This window comes from Humulus lupulus, chromosome 8 (genome assembly GCF_963169125.1).
Source record: "Humulus lupulus chromosome 8, drHumLupu1.1, whole genome shotgun sequence".
Classification (NCBI taxonomy): Eukaryota; Viridiplantae; Streptophyta; class Magnoliopsida; order Rosales; family Cannabaceae; genus Humulus; species Humulus lupulus.
The window spans coordinates 79,365,135-79,380,673 of NC_084800.1; the positions used below are offsets into that span (position 1 = coordinate 79,365,135).

General features: G+C 33.5%; 1 protein-coding gene and 1 long non-coding RNA gene across 9 annotated transcripts; one reads left to right on the forward strand and one right to left on the reverse strand.

Moving 5' to 3' along the window:
* Positions 1 to 972: 972 nt before the first annotated feature.
* On the forward strand, positions 973 to 2,796 carry LOC133793915 (uncharacterized). Its single transcript, XR_009875025.1, has 3 exons — positions 973 to 1,601; positions 2,350 to 2,402; positions 2,493 to 2,796. It is a non-coding gene; the product is annotated as an uncharacterized LOC133793915 (long non-coding RNA).
* A 5,691-nt stretch (positions 2,797 to 8,487) lies between these two features.
* Positions 8,488 to 13,405, reverse strand: LOC133797911 (protein FLOWERING LOCUS D). Of its 8 annotated transcripts, none has more exons than XM_062236025.1 (8): positions 11,425 to 13,405; positions 10,389 to 11,150; positions 10,262 to 10,307; positions 10,010 to 10,134; positions 9,716 to 9,771; positions 9,221 to 9,316; positions 8,990 to 9,090; positions 8,488 to 8,908 (listed from the first exon to the last, which is right to left on the reverse strand). In XM_062236025.1, exons 1-5 carry the CDS (start codon positions 13,211 to 13,213, stop codon positions 9,749 to 9,751), a joined length of 2,745 nt encoding a protein of 914 aa, XP_062092009.1. In that variant the 5' UTR covers positions 13,214 to 13,405; the 3' UTR covers positions 8,488 to 8,908; positions 8,990 to 9,090; positions 9,221 to 9,316; positions 9,716 to 9,748. The 8 variants fall into 8 exon arrangements, with proteins under 8 accessions (XP_062092009.1, XP_062092008.1, XP_062092002.1 ...); XM_062236024.1 differs by having other exon boundaries at positions 8,990 to 9,093; XM_062236018.1 differs by lacking the exon at positions 9,221 to 9,316.
* Positions 13,406 to 15,539: the final 2,134 nt, after the last annotated feature.

Genomic DNA, 15,539 nt, shown 5'->3' on the forward strand with positions numbered 1-15,539 from the left:
ATTTTGTCCGTTAAGTTATATAATTTGGGGATTTTTATTTATGTTTTTGGATTTAGGTTTATGGTTCTGCTTTGTGATAATGATGTTTTGAGGGAGAATCTACATCTCCAAACTGATTTTAGGGATGTTTTAAATATTTTCTTTCCTTTGTACTGCTTAGGTTTGCACATAACATTCTTGTTAAAATGCCTCAATATGTACCAGCTTCATAAACATCTTTGTTTTTTCTTTCAAAGCTCCATTTTCACTTTCCTCTGTTTTTTCATTTCCTTCTATTTTTTTTTCTTTCGATTGTTTTTTATTTTTTTCTTTAACATCTTTGGTGCATTTTTCTACTGGTTTAATGGCATAGAATATGTATTTTGCTATTGGCTTTGGTGTATTTTGGTACTGGTTTGTGTCGTTTTTTTACTGCTACTGCTGCTCTATTTTGTTGCTACTGCTGGTCTATTTTTTTAAATTTGGTAATTTAATCATGCCACAATTACATAGGTCCAATTACTTTAACAATTTCCTTGTTTCCTAGTAGTGCATACAATGGAATAATACCAAATTCTGATTATATTACTAAGTTATTGGAAATTCAGTAGGAATATGCTTGCTCTTATAAACTCTAGTTAAGATTAAGTTGCCTTGATTTGTATTTCCTTGTTTTAATATCAGTAAAGGACATATAGCTGTTTTTTTTATTATTTGAAAAAAAAACTTTGCTTGATTATGTTTGTAATGTATCAAGCCTTTGCCTTGCTTTATAAAGAAAGTTATGAAACATTTTATGTCTTCATTGCTCCCTACTATCTGAAAAACTAATGTCTTAATGACAGCAAGTTGTTTGACAAGTTTGATTTTATTTGCACTGTATTCTCTTTTCTTATTTATAGCTTTGGTAAGTTATAGTTTATATGATAGTTATGGGATTGGCTTTGCATTCACTTGTTATATTATTTATTTATTTTAGTTTTCAACAGGCCTGTTGGAACAAGAAAAAAATTTTGGGCAATCATCTACTTTGTCTTTTACCTCTGAAGGTAAAATTTCTGGGCAATGGCACTGAGGATTCTGGTCACTCATCATCAAAACCTCTGAAGGTAAGGGCTTCATGCATTTTGGTAGTAAGGGCTTCATGCATTTTGGTATCTAGCTAATTATCTCTGATTATATTGTTTATTGTCTTTTACTTGCAAATCACTTATGTTTTCTTAAGAACATGGTCTTAGTAGCTAGCATTGGGACATGTTATTGTGCTATTTTGGGCAATTTTCATGCTGTTTAAACTTCATGATAAAATTTACTTTTGATGTTCTGTCTTCTTTGTAAGATGGTGTAGATTTTCTTTCTCATGGTCATGAGTTATTCTCACTGCTGTCTGGTGTTGTTTTCTGGTTTGCTGGTGTAGTTTTCCTTTTAACAGGGGTATGCATTGTTGTAGGCATTGTGAACACCAATATAGAAAATTATTGAGGTGGGGTCTTCTTAATGTTTGTTTTCCAATTGAACAGTTCAATCTTCAATTGTTTAATTTTGTTTGAGTTATGTGATTGTTGAAAAAGAAGAGAAAGCCTCAGGAGTACGAGATGAAACTGAAACCAGCGAAGAAAATGGTATGCCAATCCATAACGAAATTATGGTTTTATGCTTAGATTCCTTGTCTAGTTCTTGTGCTTACATTGAACCTTGAATGTGGCATTGCTAGAACAAGTGTTAGAATACTTATATAGTGCTTTCTTTTTATATTAAGCTATTTATGCTTTCTTGTTATCATTTTAGATTATCCAGCTTTAGATGAGCTGACCTCCAAGGTAATAGAAAGTAGTTCTTTTGCCCAAAACATAAGAAGTGACATATAAGTGACCATAATTTATGTGCCATTTTGAAAGGTTTTTAGCCTAAGCTCTTTCTGCTTCTACTTTTTGAAATTATTAAAAACATGTATAATGTACACTTTGTGAGATGTTTAGATTCAGTTTTTGTTTATGATTGTGACATTTAATTATTTGTGGGTGTGTTTTGGGAATCTGCTAGTTTCAGTTCTTGGCACAATGTTCCAGTGATATTTCATTATAAGGCTGTGTGATCTATTTGGAGAAATATAACTATAAAATTTCTCTAACCTGGGCTAAATACATGTTAGTTTGGATTCCAAGTGGGTTAATGAAATCTTTTACAAGTCTTTGTTAATTTTTAAGCATCTCCATTTTTTTTTGTCTTTAGCACATATAATCATTAAGCTGTGCAAAATAGCTAGTGGTATGAGGTTCATCTCATCTGATGTTCATGCATATCTATGTAATAATCTATTTGGTTTTAAGGGAAATACTATGTGTCTAATGTCCATATGTGATGTTTTAGGTTCAGATCACTTCCAGGACTTGTCAACCAGACCCAAAGGGATATCATAGAATGTGAGAACTTTGTCTTCCAAAGAGTTTGTGGCTGTTTAACTAGTGAAATAAGAATTGAAATTTCTTATCATTGATGCATTCTGTCTCTAGATGGAAACACATGGACATGTGGAAGAAAAGGAAACAGGTATATGACAAGTGCACAACAAATGGACTCACAACAAAGACAAGTGCACAAAGGATGATGAATTGAAGGATGGAGCAAGTTTCATGCATGGTTTATTTTTGTGTATCTTGTAATGTTTTTGTTTTTCATTTTTGAAGTAAAAAATGTTCAAGAAACTTTATTATGTTATGCTTTCAAACTTAAGTTAGAACTAAGATCTCATGAAATAGACACATTCATAGTTTGAATTAGTTATTGTTTAATGTAATACTTATGGTTTATCAATATATTGAGAATTACATTTTATGATTAATTTTGATTTTTTTTATCAAAATACAATAATGAAAATCTTTTAATTAAAAAAAAAACTTATAAGTACTCTTATCACAATAAAAAACCTTAATATGTTATGATTTAGAAACATATTATAAGCGTAACAAATTGTTATGATTTATATAATATAACAAATTAAAAATTCTATCAAAATAATCAAATGTAACAGTTGAAAAGTGTTATGCAAAAAGTATAATATTAAACTTCAAATTTATAACCAAATACTCTAACTAAATGTTATTATTTGAATAGTATAGTAACTAAAAATGTGTTATTGAATAGTTTAAGATAACATCGAACATAACATTCGAATACTGTTATAGAAAAGACAAGACTTTTAATAACAGGGGCTACGTTAGCATTTTCAGAAGCGTTATCAATACTCCCGGTTAGCAGTTTTTAAGTGTTATGAATACTGTTTTTTCTTGTAGTGTCTAAACGTAAAAAATTGTTTTGATAGCAATAAATTATGAGTTTATACCTTTTTGGACCCTATGTTTTGTAAAATAGTTAAAATAGAACCCTAAACTCAATTTGATGAAGAAAAAATTAAATATAACAACACAGTTTTTAAGCAGAATGATTTTATTTTTGTTCTGAATTGTTAGTTTGGTAAATTATTTGTGATTTTAGTTGAAAAAACATTGACCAAAATCGGGTTTAGGGTTCTATTTTAACCATTTTACAAAACATATGGTCCAAAAAGTAATTTATCAAAACACAGGGTCCAAACAGGTAAGGAGAAAAAATACAGGGTCCAAAAAGGTATAAACCCATAAATTATTTAGATTTACAACCATTATCATTGTCCTATAAAATTGACTTACTATATTGCCTTCTAAAATTCATAAAATTAATAAATAGCCTAAAAGCCTAAATTTTGGAACCAATAAATTTGTTGTTTTGTTGCTACAATTAAAATGAGCTATCATTGTCTCTATGATATAAAATAAAAAGTAACTACAGTTTTGGTACAATAATTTGACGCTAAGTCTTTATGGTGTGTTTGCTTGTGAGATTAAGGAATGGAAACGAGGAATGCGTCTCATTAATCTTGTTTGCTTTCTTAATTTTTGTTAGAAATATGAATGAAGTATGTGGGATTCACACTAATTTGGGATTGAGTAATGAGATTGGCAATCTCATGAAATTAGGGATTGTCATTCTCATTCTTATTCAAATTAAAAAAAAATATCATTTTTACCCTTATTTGAGTAAAATTGAATAAAATTTTAAAAAATTAAATATAAATATATATTATTATTTTAAATATTTATAATATATCATTTTATTAATTAAAGAGCATATATAATCCATTAAATTAATAATTTAAATATTTATTATTTTTATTTGATTCAATAAAAAATAATGTATTTTTATTTAAAATTACTAATTTATTTTATTTATAATATATTTTTATTATATATTATATTTAAAGATTAATAAAAAAAATTAATATCATAAGTTAAAAATATATTTAATTATAATATTTATATAAAAAAAATTAGCTTGTAAAGTTCTACTTTAATCAAGGACATTTTTGTAACTTACGAATAATTTATTTCAATTCCAAAGTAAATAAACACATCAATGGTGTTACACCCAGATTTCGAGCATGAGGAGTTATGATCCTGAAATCTAGGCTCGTTAGGTGTAAGCTCGAAATATGCACGATCATCATATGATCATTCAGTCAGACCGTGTTGCTGTAAATAACGACCTCGAAAGCTCGAGGGGTGTGAAGCCTCGAATATGCTTTGAGCTCGCAATAGCCATGGTTCAACACTTGTATATACTTCCTGGTGCATCTTTTGTCTACAAACGAGATGGTTCGAGCTCGAGAAGTGTAAGCTCGAATATAATTACTTCGTCAATGGTTACTTGTTCCGAACATAGGCGAAGTAAGATGACGAGCTCGCGATTGGCAATATGTTACGTGTGAATGTATTTATTGTTGTAAAATCCCTATGTTTAAGGGATATTATATAATTTGTTAACCAATTCCACGTTTTATGGGATGTTTCTGTGTACGTAGCAGATAATGCATTAAATGGCATTATATTATTTGATTTACAGGATATCTTCCCGAAATATGTGGGAACGAATTCTAAAACATTTTCTATAAATAAAGAAGGAAACATCATTTGTAAGGGACCGAAATTTTGAGATCTTGAGAGAAAACTCTGGACAACTATTCTCTGAAAAGTTTCTAGAAAACTCTCAAGCACTTATTGTTGGATTATCTTATACAGGATCTATATTTATTTTCATATATATCTAATATTAAACAAATTAATATGAGATAGCCTAAAACATGATTCTAAAATTGAATTCAAAGAGAAACAATGAATAGAATACTTACAGTATACGCAGTGGAATTAAGGAGTCCTTCCATCAGCTTCTCTAACTCTTGTATCCTCTTTGTCGCAGAGTATTATCAAGAAACTGAACCGATCTTCTATTTTCTTCACAGTCTTCCAATGTATCCTTAGAATCACCTAGACTAGTGTGGACAATTCTCAACACATGAGATAGATATAGAGAAGAAGAGAAAATAACAAAGAGGCTTAGAAAATGACTTGTGTTTAGAGAGAATCTAAAACTATCGAAAAACCAGTGATTAAACTTGTATGTCGTCTCAGAAATCTTCACTGATGATTTCTCTCTAAGCACTCTTTTTATAGACTCAATTAGGCCATTTAATTTAATTAAAAAGTCAATAAAATAATAGTCATTTTAAAGCCCTAGGTCGAAATTATCATGGGTTTTAGACCCGTAAAATTTCTCATTTGATTATAAGACCATTGGACTTAAAAACAAGGTCTGTATTATTTTCTATTGATTTAATTAATTAAATCATTTATCAAATTAATTATTTATAATTTGAACATTTGATTAAACTTATTTATTAATTTAGATACCAATTTATCTTAATTAATAAATCTGCCATAATTTCTCTTTTCTTCTCAAAATTACATAACTCTGTGAAACTATCCAAAATTGACCTGGTCAACTTTGATAATTCTAATTGATAATTAAATCAATTAATTGAGACTATCTATCTAAATGATTTTATCCAAGATACAATGGGGATCATGAGCCTATGAAATCAAGCTCCAATAAGTTATCATAAATCTAACAAATAAATTTACTAACTTATTAATTACTCGTGACTCCACTATAGACTCAGAATTGCACTCTTGAATTCATAGAACGCTCTATAACAAATATAGATACGCTATTAATTATCCATTGCTACAATCATAATTGTCACTCAATCCTCTATAGACGGTCTACAATGAGATAGGACTAAAATGCAGTTTTACCCCTCATTGTATTTTATCCATAAAACACTTAGTTCCTTGTAAATGATATTTCAATAAACTAATTTAATTACTGAAATAAGATCTCTATCATTTAACACCTTGAACCAAACTAAAAGGAAACCATCGTTTCACTTCTTCATCAGAAGTTATAGATGTTCATATCTATGATTAACACTCTCACTCAATTATACTACCGAGTTCTCAAGATGTAAGTATGAGCTAGTCCGTATGGTAAGCTGGTAACAAACAAGTCAAAGAACTCAAATAATACAATCAGTTAGAATAATAACCACTCAGAATTGAGATTGAATTGATCTATGGTCAACTATATGATATGACTAGAATAGATAATAACGGTATATTTACTTATCTTATCAACTGTCAATATTGGTCATGTCCGATGCAACAAATACATCCGATCTTATCTACTTTGCTAATGTTCTGGAAAGAACATAACACTGTAACATGTAAGTAGATCATATCATAGATTGGCAAGTCAGTGTAAATCCTGTGCACTGATTATCTTAGGACTAACTTATTTTGAACATATAAACATATTTATATTACACTGTGATTACGTCACTATAAATAAGATTAGCTATATGCTCGGGATTTAATAGAAGTTTATATTAAACAAATAATCATGAAAATAAAACATGTGAGCAAAGTGATTGACCAAGTCAAAAAATGATTTCTATTCTTTTATTGATAATAAAATAATATTACAAAAAATTTGAGTTTTAATTAGGGCATAAAACCCCAACACTTATAACACAGACTCGTGGACTAGACAGATTTAACCACGTAAAAAAGATCATGTTTTCATCTTCTTTTATTTTCTCTAACATATTCTTGTTTAATTGCTCTCCTTTTTAAGTTGACGAAAAACAACTTCAACAAATGGGAATACTGGTGATTCTGATTCCAGCAATTTAAGTAAACAGCTTATTCTGACTCCGATTCAGTAATTCAATTGAAGGTCAATCTGATTCCTAGTAGTTTTGATTGTACATCATTCTGATTACATGCAAGTAAACGCACTATTAATATATGTGTCATATAAATTTCAAATAAATAAATATTATTATATATAAAAAAAATGACATGAACATATTAAATTAAACTAAAACATTATTTATGATCTCATAAAATATATATACTATGATAACATTTTTAAACATAAATGATAATTTTTTATAATAAAAATTAAGATTATGTATTATATATTATTATTATTATTATATTTTATAATATTTAAATTTAGGCTATTTAGGATTTTTACCCCCGAACTATTACATGTGCATTATCGTGCCCCCGATTTTTTTAGGCTGTTAAAAAATCCCCCCGATCTATTCACAGTCATGTAAATTAGGACTTCCGTCCAATTTCGTTCATTTTTTGTAACAGGAGGATGATGTTCAAGATTGAAAACTTTGTTTGGGCATGTAAACTTTGTTATAAGAGTGAAAATAAATAAATAAATAAATAAATATATAAATTTATATGCAAAGAGGGATTGTTAATTAATTATTTAATTCTTTTTGTACACTTTAGAGTTCCACGTGTCATCCCAAATTATGTAAAAAACAGGCCACATCATCCTCCCGTTACAAAAAATGAACGGAATTGGACGGAAATCCTAATTTACATGACTGTGAATAGATCGGGGGATTTTTTAACTGCCTGAAAAATTCAGGGGGCACGATATGCATATGTAATAGTTCGGGAGTAAAAAACCTAAATAGTCTTAAATTTATATTGATATAAGTATTAAATATCTAGTTTTGTATTGAATATTATAACAATAATAATATTAATATGTGAATTCATATTAATATAATTAGTAAAAAATTATGATTATATATTATTATCATAATAATATTTTATAATATTTATATTTATAATAATAATATAATTATTAAATATTTAATCTTCTATTATATATTAATGATATTTTATCAAATTTAAACTTGAACTTATAATAATATAATTATTATATATACCCTAATATTGAATATTATTATAATAATGATATTTTATAATATTTGACTTTATAAACATAATTAATAAATAATTAATTTTAATTAATTTTAAAAATACAAAGAATATTCTGATACAGTTACACAACTTTTATATAGAAGAGATATATTTGATTCAAGTCTTTAATATTGAACTTGGCTTATAAACCTACAACAAGAGAAATTATAATAATTAACATATTTCACATATCATAGTTAATAAAAGGATATTACAAGACACCCCAAAATTTGAATAAATATCACGTCTCTGATTTAATTAGTAGTAGTAGAATGCAAAAAAGTAGAAAACTCCAATGGATGAACATCCACTCTAATAATGAATTCTTGGGATTGTCAGTTGAAGTTTCCATACATTCCAAATAATGGACCTTACACAAGGGTTATTGCTTTTCAAGTTGCATATCAGCTCAAGGATAAAGATTAATGGTGGTACAACTATTCTAAGAAACTTTATGAGGTGCTGGTACAGCTATTCTAAAAACTCAGTGCCGGTAGAGCTAGTCTTAAACATTTTGCTTGGTAGGTAGTTACAATATTATCTACACAATTGTATAAGCTACATCCATCTGAGTAGTTATAAACCACCAACCACTCAATCGATATGAGATCGTGACATAGGAAAAATGAATACCTGGAAGGGGCTCGGATATGCTATCACTAGAGCATCAACAGTTGTATTAGGATCCCAAAATTTAGCAGGACCTGTTCTCCACAGCACAATAAGCATGTCAGTGTCATTGCAACTATGTGTTCTTCTACTGGAGAAATGTTCCGGAGATTCACCTGTGGCTCCAGATATTCACAGGAACAATGGACAACGACTAGCAGCATCTGTATGGTGCTTCCGCCAAAAGTACAGATACCGTCAGAGTTGGCATGTACTCCTGCTGACCAATCCAAATAACATTACCACAAAAATGATTATAAAGGAAGTTTTCACCCAATAGGATATTATCGTCCATAGTAAACATAATTTGGAAAGAGAATCCAGCTTAACTGAAACATTTTTTTTACCTGATGTCCAACTCCTTTTTTTCTTTCTCTTATTTGCCAAATAGGAAAATACACACACACATATGTCCCTCTTTCCAAAAAATTCAACAACCCCATCTAAAAGGAGATCAAAAAAAATAAGAGATGGGAAAAGCAACTAAAGCTTTAAAGCAGAGAGGTCATCACAAGGGATAGAGATGACTCAAATATTTGCATTTCAACTTAAGATGGTAGAAATTCTAGTAAAGTCAACAGTTGGTGATTCCAACATCCACTATGGACCTGTTACAGTTTGTAACGTGTGTGGCCTGAAAGCTGGGAAAGAGAGCAGGTTGAATTGTTTGGCTAGTGTGAACTAGAATAAAATTTGATAATATAGAAGAATTTTCTCTGTATGAAGGATACAGATATATCATTAGGGTTCCTTGCGGGCCAGTATGATAAACCAATAAGGATGGGTAAGAAAACTTAGTAACCTCCGAGAGCAACTTTCAAGTCAGCTAGTGTGATACTCACCTCTTAACAAGATGTGGCAATCCGTTCATTGCTTTACATGTCACCCTGATTTTGCCCTGACAAAATTAGATATATGGAGAACTTTGACATCAACTTTCACAGAGCAAATATCAAGTATATGCCCTAAAAAAAGACTAGTAACCACAATAAAATAATTCCTCAACCAAAGAAAATGATAATTCATGCTCTGCAGAGCAATATCATGCAGAAGAGATAACATACACTCTTGCTAGATTGTCTACAGTCCAAGACACATTCAACCTTGTAGCTGTAGAAAACCCTTGAATGTTTTACCTGACACAAGTGAATCAAAAGATGCTTGATGTGTGGTCCTAGTTTCCTCTGATACTTTGCCATTTACCAAGTTTGAACCAGGAGAAGGCGCCATCCCATTGCCATTCCGTACTATTTTTGCCCTTCTAAGAATTTAAAAAACAAAGGATAGTAATATTTTAACAACCATTTAGTAGAATACACGCGAGAAGAACGTTGGAAAGACACATAAGACATCCAAGCAATAAGAATATTATGATTTGCAGCTTATACCTCACCCACTTCCGTTTTAAAGTGCCAGTTTTCAGCTTTGATGTACCTTTACAAAAAGATGTGAAACATTATTAAATTTTATAACAATAGTAATTGAAGAGAAAATATCGGTTAAGCACCCACTTACCTGTCTTTAGAGCCAATGAAGTTGAAGCGGGTTTCCGATTACCCCTCTGAGCTCTTATGGAGGCAATAACAGAATCAGCAGTGGACCCCAAACCTTTTCTTCCCACCAATTTCACTCCCAGTTTTTCACAGAGGTAATTTAACCTCATCTCATCACCCCCTCTAACTTCTCTCAGCTCAAGTGCCTGTTGCCTTGATAACAAAGTGTAAACATGCAGCTGTTGCTGCTGATTAAAATGTGATTGAAGCTGCTGAAAAAGTAACTTATTTGAATGTTGCCGATCAGGTGTAGAACCTTCCTGACTCTTCTTTCGTGGTTCATTAAATGTCACTCTTAAAACTGCTGTTGACTTTGGATCAGCATTCTTCCGACCAAAAATAACGGAGAAGCTCCCAAATTCAAGATCTGGCTCCCTAAATAGATCTGCAAGAAGAGAAGCACAAGAATGGGCATTCTTTGACAGACCCCTTTCACCTTTAATCTGCAGTGATCGAGCATTAGCATAGCGTGCCATATTTGCCGCTTCTCTAAGCCCACTAAGAAAAGCCCCATGCATAGTTGCAGGGTATCGCCTGGTTGTGGCCTCCCCTGCAAAGAATAGTCTCCCATCACCCACACTTTCTGCTAAGATATCATAGTCATCTCCCGATGCCCCAACTGCGACATTAGAATAAGATCCCAGGCTAAAAGGATCACTTCCCCATCTGGTACAGACTGTCTGGATAGGTTCTGGAACATTTATTCCTTGTGGTTCATATATACCTGAAAGAAAAAGTACCAGATCCTCATACACATTGATTATAATTACTAAATATTTAAAGAAAGTATGAGAGCATCAAAACCCTGAACAACTGAGCCTGATATTACATGAATGAAATATAGTTGTTATTTTTCTTTTAATATCAATGATATATTGGATAGCGAATGATGGAATTGTGTCAGAAGCATTGTTTTATCTTCCAGATTTAGTTCGTCAGAAAACTGGGTATTAAAATGAACAATAAAGTTTTATAAATTATTTTCGATAATACATTACCCTTAAGAATTTGAAGAACTCGAGTTACTGCATCAGTAGGAGGCATGCTTTCAAAATTATGTGCAGCTTCCCCTGCCACTAAAGCGATCAAGAGAGGACCACCAGCAACTGTTGCGTAGCTGTAAAACAGAAAGAACTCCCCTCGGCGACTGGGATCATCAGAAAGGTGCCCAAAGGTATCAAGATCCGTTCCCCAAAATACATGAGGAAAAAGCATAGCAACCTTGTTTAGCAATCCAAATCCTAATCTCTTTATCCCATCAAGCTTTCTCTGAGGCAATTCTGGGACAAATTTGATTGAGCCACTTTTTAAAACCCCAAGAGGCACAGTGCATAATGCCATATCACACTCAAAAACCTGGTTGCCAGCAATTACCTGCACTCCATCATTACCATATCTTATTGTCTGCACAATTTTCTCATATAAAATTGGGACATTTTCCGCCAATGCCTGAACCAGCTTTCCATTTCCTCCAGGCAAGAAGCAATGATCTCCTCCCATATCATACGGATCATCTTGGTCCCAAAATGCAAGTGAGAGCTTTGATATTAAGCCTGCATTCGCATATTCTAAATTTGCAAGATGCCAATTGAACAAGTTCATCTCCTCAGCATTTACTGCCTCCCCATCTACCTGTAGGAATGTTTCTAATGATGCACCAAGAGAAACGTCAACTGATACATCCCCCATCAACTGCCTAAGTCTACTCGCTTTGTCCAAAAGCCGGTTGAAAGCAGTTTCCACTTTCATATCCATGTCTGGGTCTACTGGCTTCCCATCCAAAGTATACAAAGGGCATTTGTCTCTAACCTTATGAAGTGTTGAGCCTAATTGTCTTGCTACAATCCCGAGTGGGTTTCCTGATGTACCTGTCAAAACACTGCCCCCTAATTCTGCCGCAGCCGAAACCCGATTTCCCCCTCCCTCCATTTTCTTAGTATATACCCTCCCACCCGCCCGCTTCCTGCCCTCCAACACAGTCACCTTAAACCCAAAACGCAACATTTGCCTTGCAGCAGCTAGACCAGCAAGTCCAGCACCAATAACAACCACATTAGGCTTATTGGGTTCAGCTGGAATTCTCTCCCTGACCGCCGGTGCAACTCCAAAATTGATAAATCCATGTGAAACCAGATAATTATAAGCAGAATCTAAAAGGGTTTGACAGTGTTTAGGTATAGAATCAATAAACATCTCCTTTGCAACCCAATTCGACACGTTTTCACGCCATTTCGCGATAATGTGATTCCGAATCAAAATGTAATTCACCTGTTCAATTCCCCCAATCACAGGAACTACCCCAGCGTCAATTTCCTCGTCGGTGAGGGAATCCGCGGGGAATCCAGCTGTAAGCGCAATCACCGCTTCAGCCGTGGATTCTCTATTGATAACAATGATTTCATCGGAGGTATCAAGTGCAGTGTGTGGCAAAGAATTAGGGTTTCCTACGCTGTTTCGAATTGAATTAGAAGTAGAAGGAAAATCGTTACTGTTAGGGTTAAAAGTCCCAGAAGGAAACTGAGGAATGCTGAAGGAGGTTGAAACACGTTGAGGCCTGCCTCGTCTTCGCTTCTTGGGGATCGAGAATGAGAGAAAGTTGTGAGTCGAGCTAGGTTCTTCGATTTGAATAGAGCTCGGAACTGGGACCAAGTCCGTGATGGCGCTAAGAGGGGTGGGGTTAGGATTAAGGTCAGAAACAGGAAGAGAAATTTCATGGGGATCATATAACGTGAATGGGATTGGAGGGAACAAAGAAAACTGGTCTGCGATGTCATCTGGCGGATTCATGGTCTACGGACTCGTTTGCTGAGCGATCGTCTCTTGATGAAGACGAAGGAGACAGACCATGAAGAATGTTTGGTTACTGCGAAAACACTTGCCCGCCCATGCAAGAAATAAAAAATAGGCTCACGTCAGCTAATAGTAATATATCCCTCGTTTCCCCGGAAGAAGAAAGTAGTTGAGTGGCCTTGTAATGTAAAGTGTAGAGAGGAGGGGGATGATGGAATAAATATTAAACGCTATTGAACAAAATAGTTTATTTTACTATTTAGTACGGTGGTTTAGTTTGGTGGGAATAAGAGATCTAAACATGTTTGGTAAATTTATTTTTAATAATTTGGGAGTTTATGTTTTCAAGTGAGTCCCATTTTTTAGCTTAATTTGAGGGTAATCTTAACCTTTTTGGGGTGTTTGTTTTGAGTAGTTGAGTTGGCTTTGGAAATGTAGATGAGCTTAGGATGGAGTTAATATGAAATTCTTGTGTACAAAAGGGTTCACTTTACCCTTAAAATACATGTAGGGCCCACACAAATTATTAACTTTACCCCCTTAAAATTTGAACCAAACATAGGAAGGGATTTAGATTCTCATTCTCACCTTTACTTTTCCCCATACCAAACACCCCCTTAAAGTTTCACATTCCCTTAATCTAAATTTCTTCTAACTCTACTCCTCCAAACTCAAAACCTTATACCAAATACCCCTAAAATATATGTGGGGCTCACACAAATTATTAACTTTATCCTTTAAAATTTGAACCAAACATAGGAAGAGTTTTAGATTCTCATTCCCATCTTTACTTTATCCCACACCAAAAATCCCCTAGTCTATTGGTCAACATTTGACCCGCAAATCACTCAAACCTGTCTCACCCGCAACCCATAAACTCATTTTCTTCGCAAAATTCATTGTATTCTGGTGAATTCCAGTCCGAACCTACATGTTTTGGGTCAGATTCGGGTTTCAAAATACTACACACGATTCATAGGGGTTCGTCCTGGAGGTGTAACCTGAACCCGAACCTAATTTTAAAAAAATATTTTGAAAAACCTAAACTAATTTCTAAACCCTAAAACTAAAAAGACAAACCTAAACCCCATCCCTAGCCGCAGCTCCCTTCCATTTCCCTCACCTCTCTCACTCACTCTCTCCTCCACGAATGCCGGCGGCGCACGTCACCTGCCATTGTCGTTCCACCGCCGCAGCCAGCAGCGACTCCCTTCCGTCACCAGTCACCGCGGCAAGCACCACCGCCATTACATGGTGACCCCTCCCTTTCTCTCCCTCAAGCTCAACCCACGGCTCTGCCCCCTTCCGTCGACGACGTCCCAGCCCACTCTGCCTCCGGCTCCGGGTCTCCCTCTCCCTCTTGCTTTCGCTGCCAACATAACCCATAAGGTATTACTACCAACATAACCCATAAGGTATGACTACCAACATAACCTTTGATTTGATTACTAGCGATACTTGAAATTTCATTCAAAATTTGAATTACATGGTCATCACTGCTCATTGGATTGATAATGCTTGGGAGTATCAGAAAAGAATTATCAATTTTTGCCAAGCCATATATCATAGAAGGAAAATCATTGGCAAAGAGATCGAGCTATGTCTTTTGGAATGGGGCATCTTTAAGTTGTTTACCATTACGGTAGACAATGCTTCCTCAAATGATGTTGACATTAGATACTTGAAGATGAAGTTCAAAAAGAAAGACAAGGGACTTATCTTGGATGGAAAGTTTTTACATATAAGGTGATGCACTCATATAGTGAACCGAATTGTCTCTGAAGGGTTAAGGAAAAACATGGGTCAATTGCAGCAATTAGAAATGATGTGAGGTTTGTTAGGTCTTCTCCTTCCAAGCTAAAAAATTTTAAGGAACGTGTGATGGAGGAAATGATTGAATGTAAAGGTCCTTTGTGTTTAGATGTCCCAACAAAGTGCAATTCCACATATCTAATGCTCAGTTATGCAGTGAAATTTTTGAAGGCATTTGATATGATGGAATCAGTACCTAATTATATGAAATATTTTGAAGAGGTTGAGAAAGATGGAAAGCCAAAGCTGGGACCCCCATTGATGTTGATTGGGATAATGCTTTAGTGTTTGTGAGGATTTTGGAGACTTTTTATGAAGTAACATTAAAGTTTAGTGGATCTACTTATGTTATTGCTAAAAAGTACTTCATTGGGATCTGTAATATGCAACAGGAGTTGTATGACTTAGCAGTTAACCCAGATGAGAACGAGTTATTGAGGACAATGGCAATGAGCATGAAACGAAAGTATGACAAGTATTGGGGAAAGTTTGATGATTGTAATGAGGCACT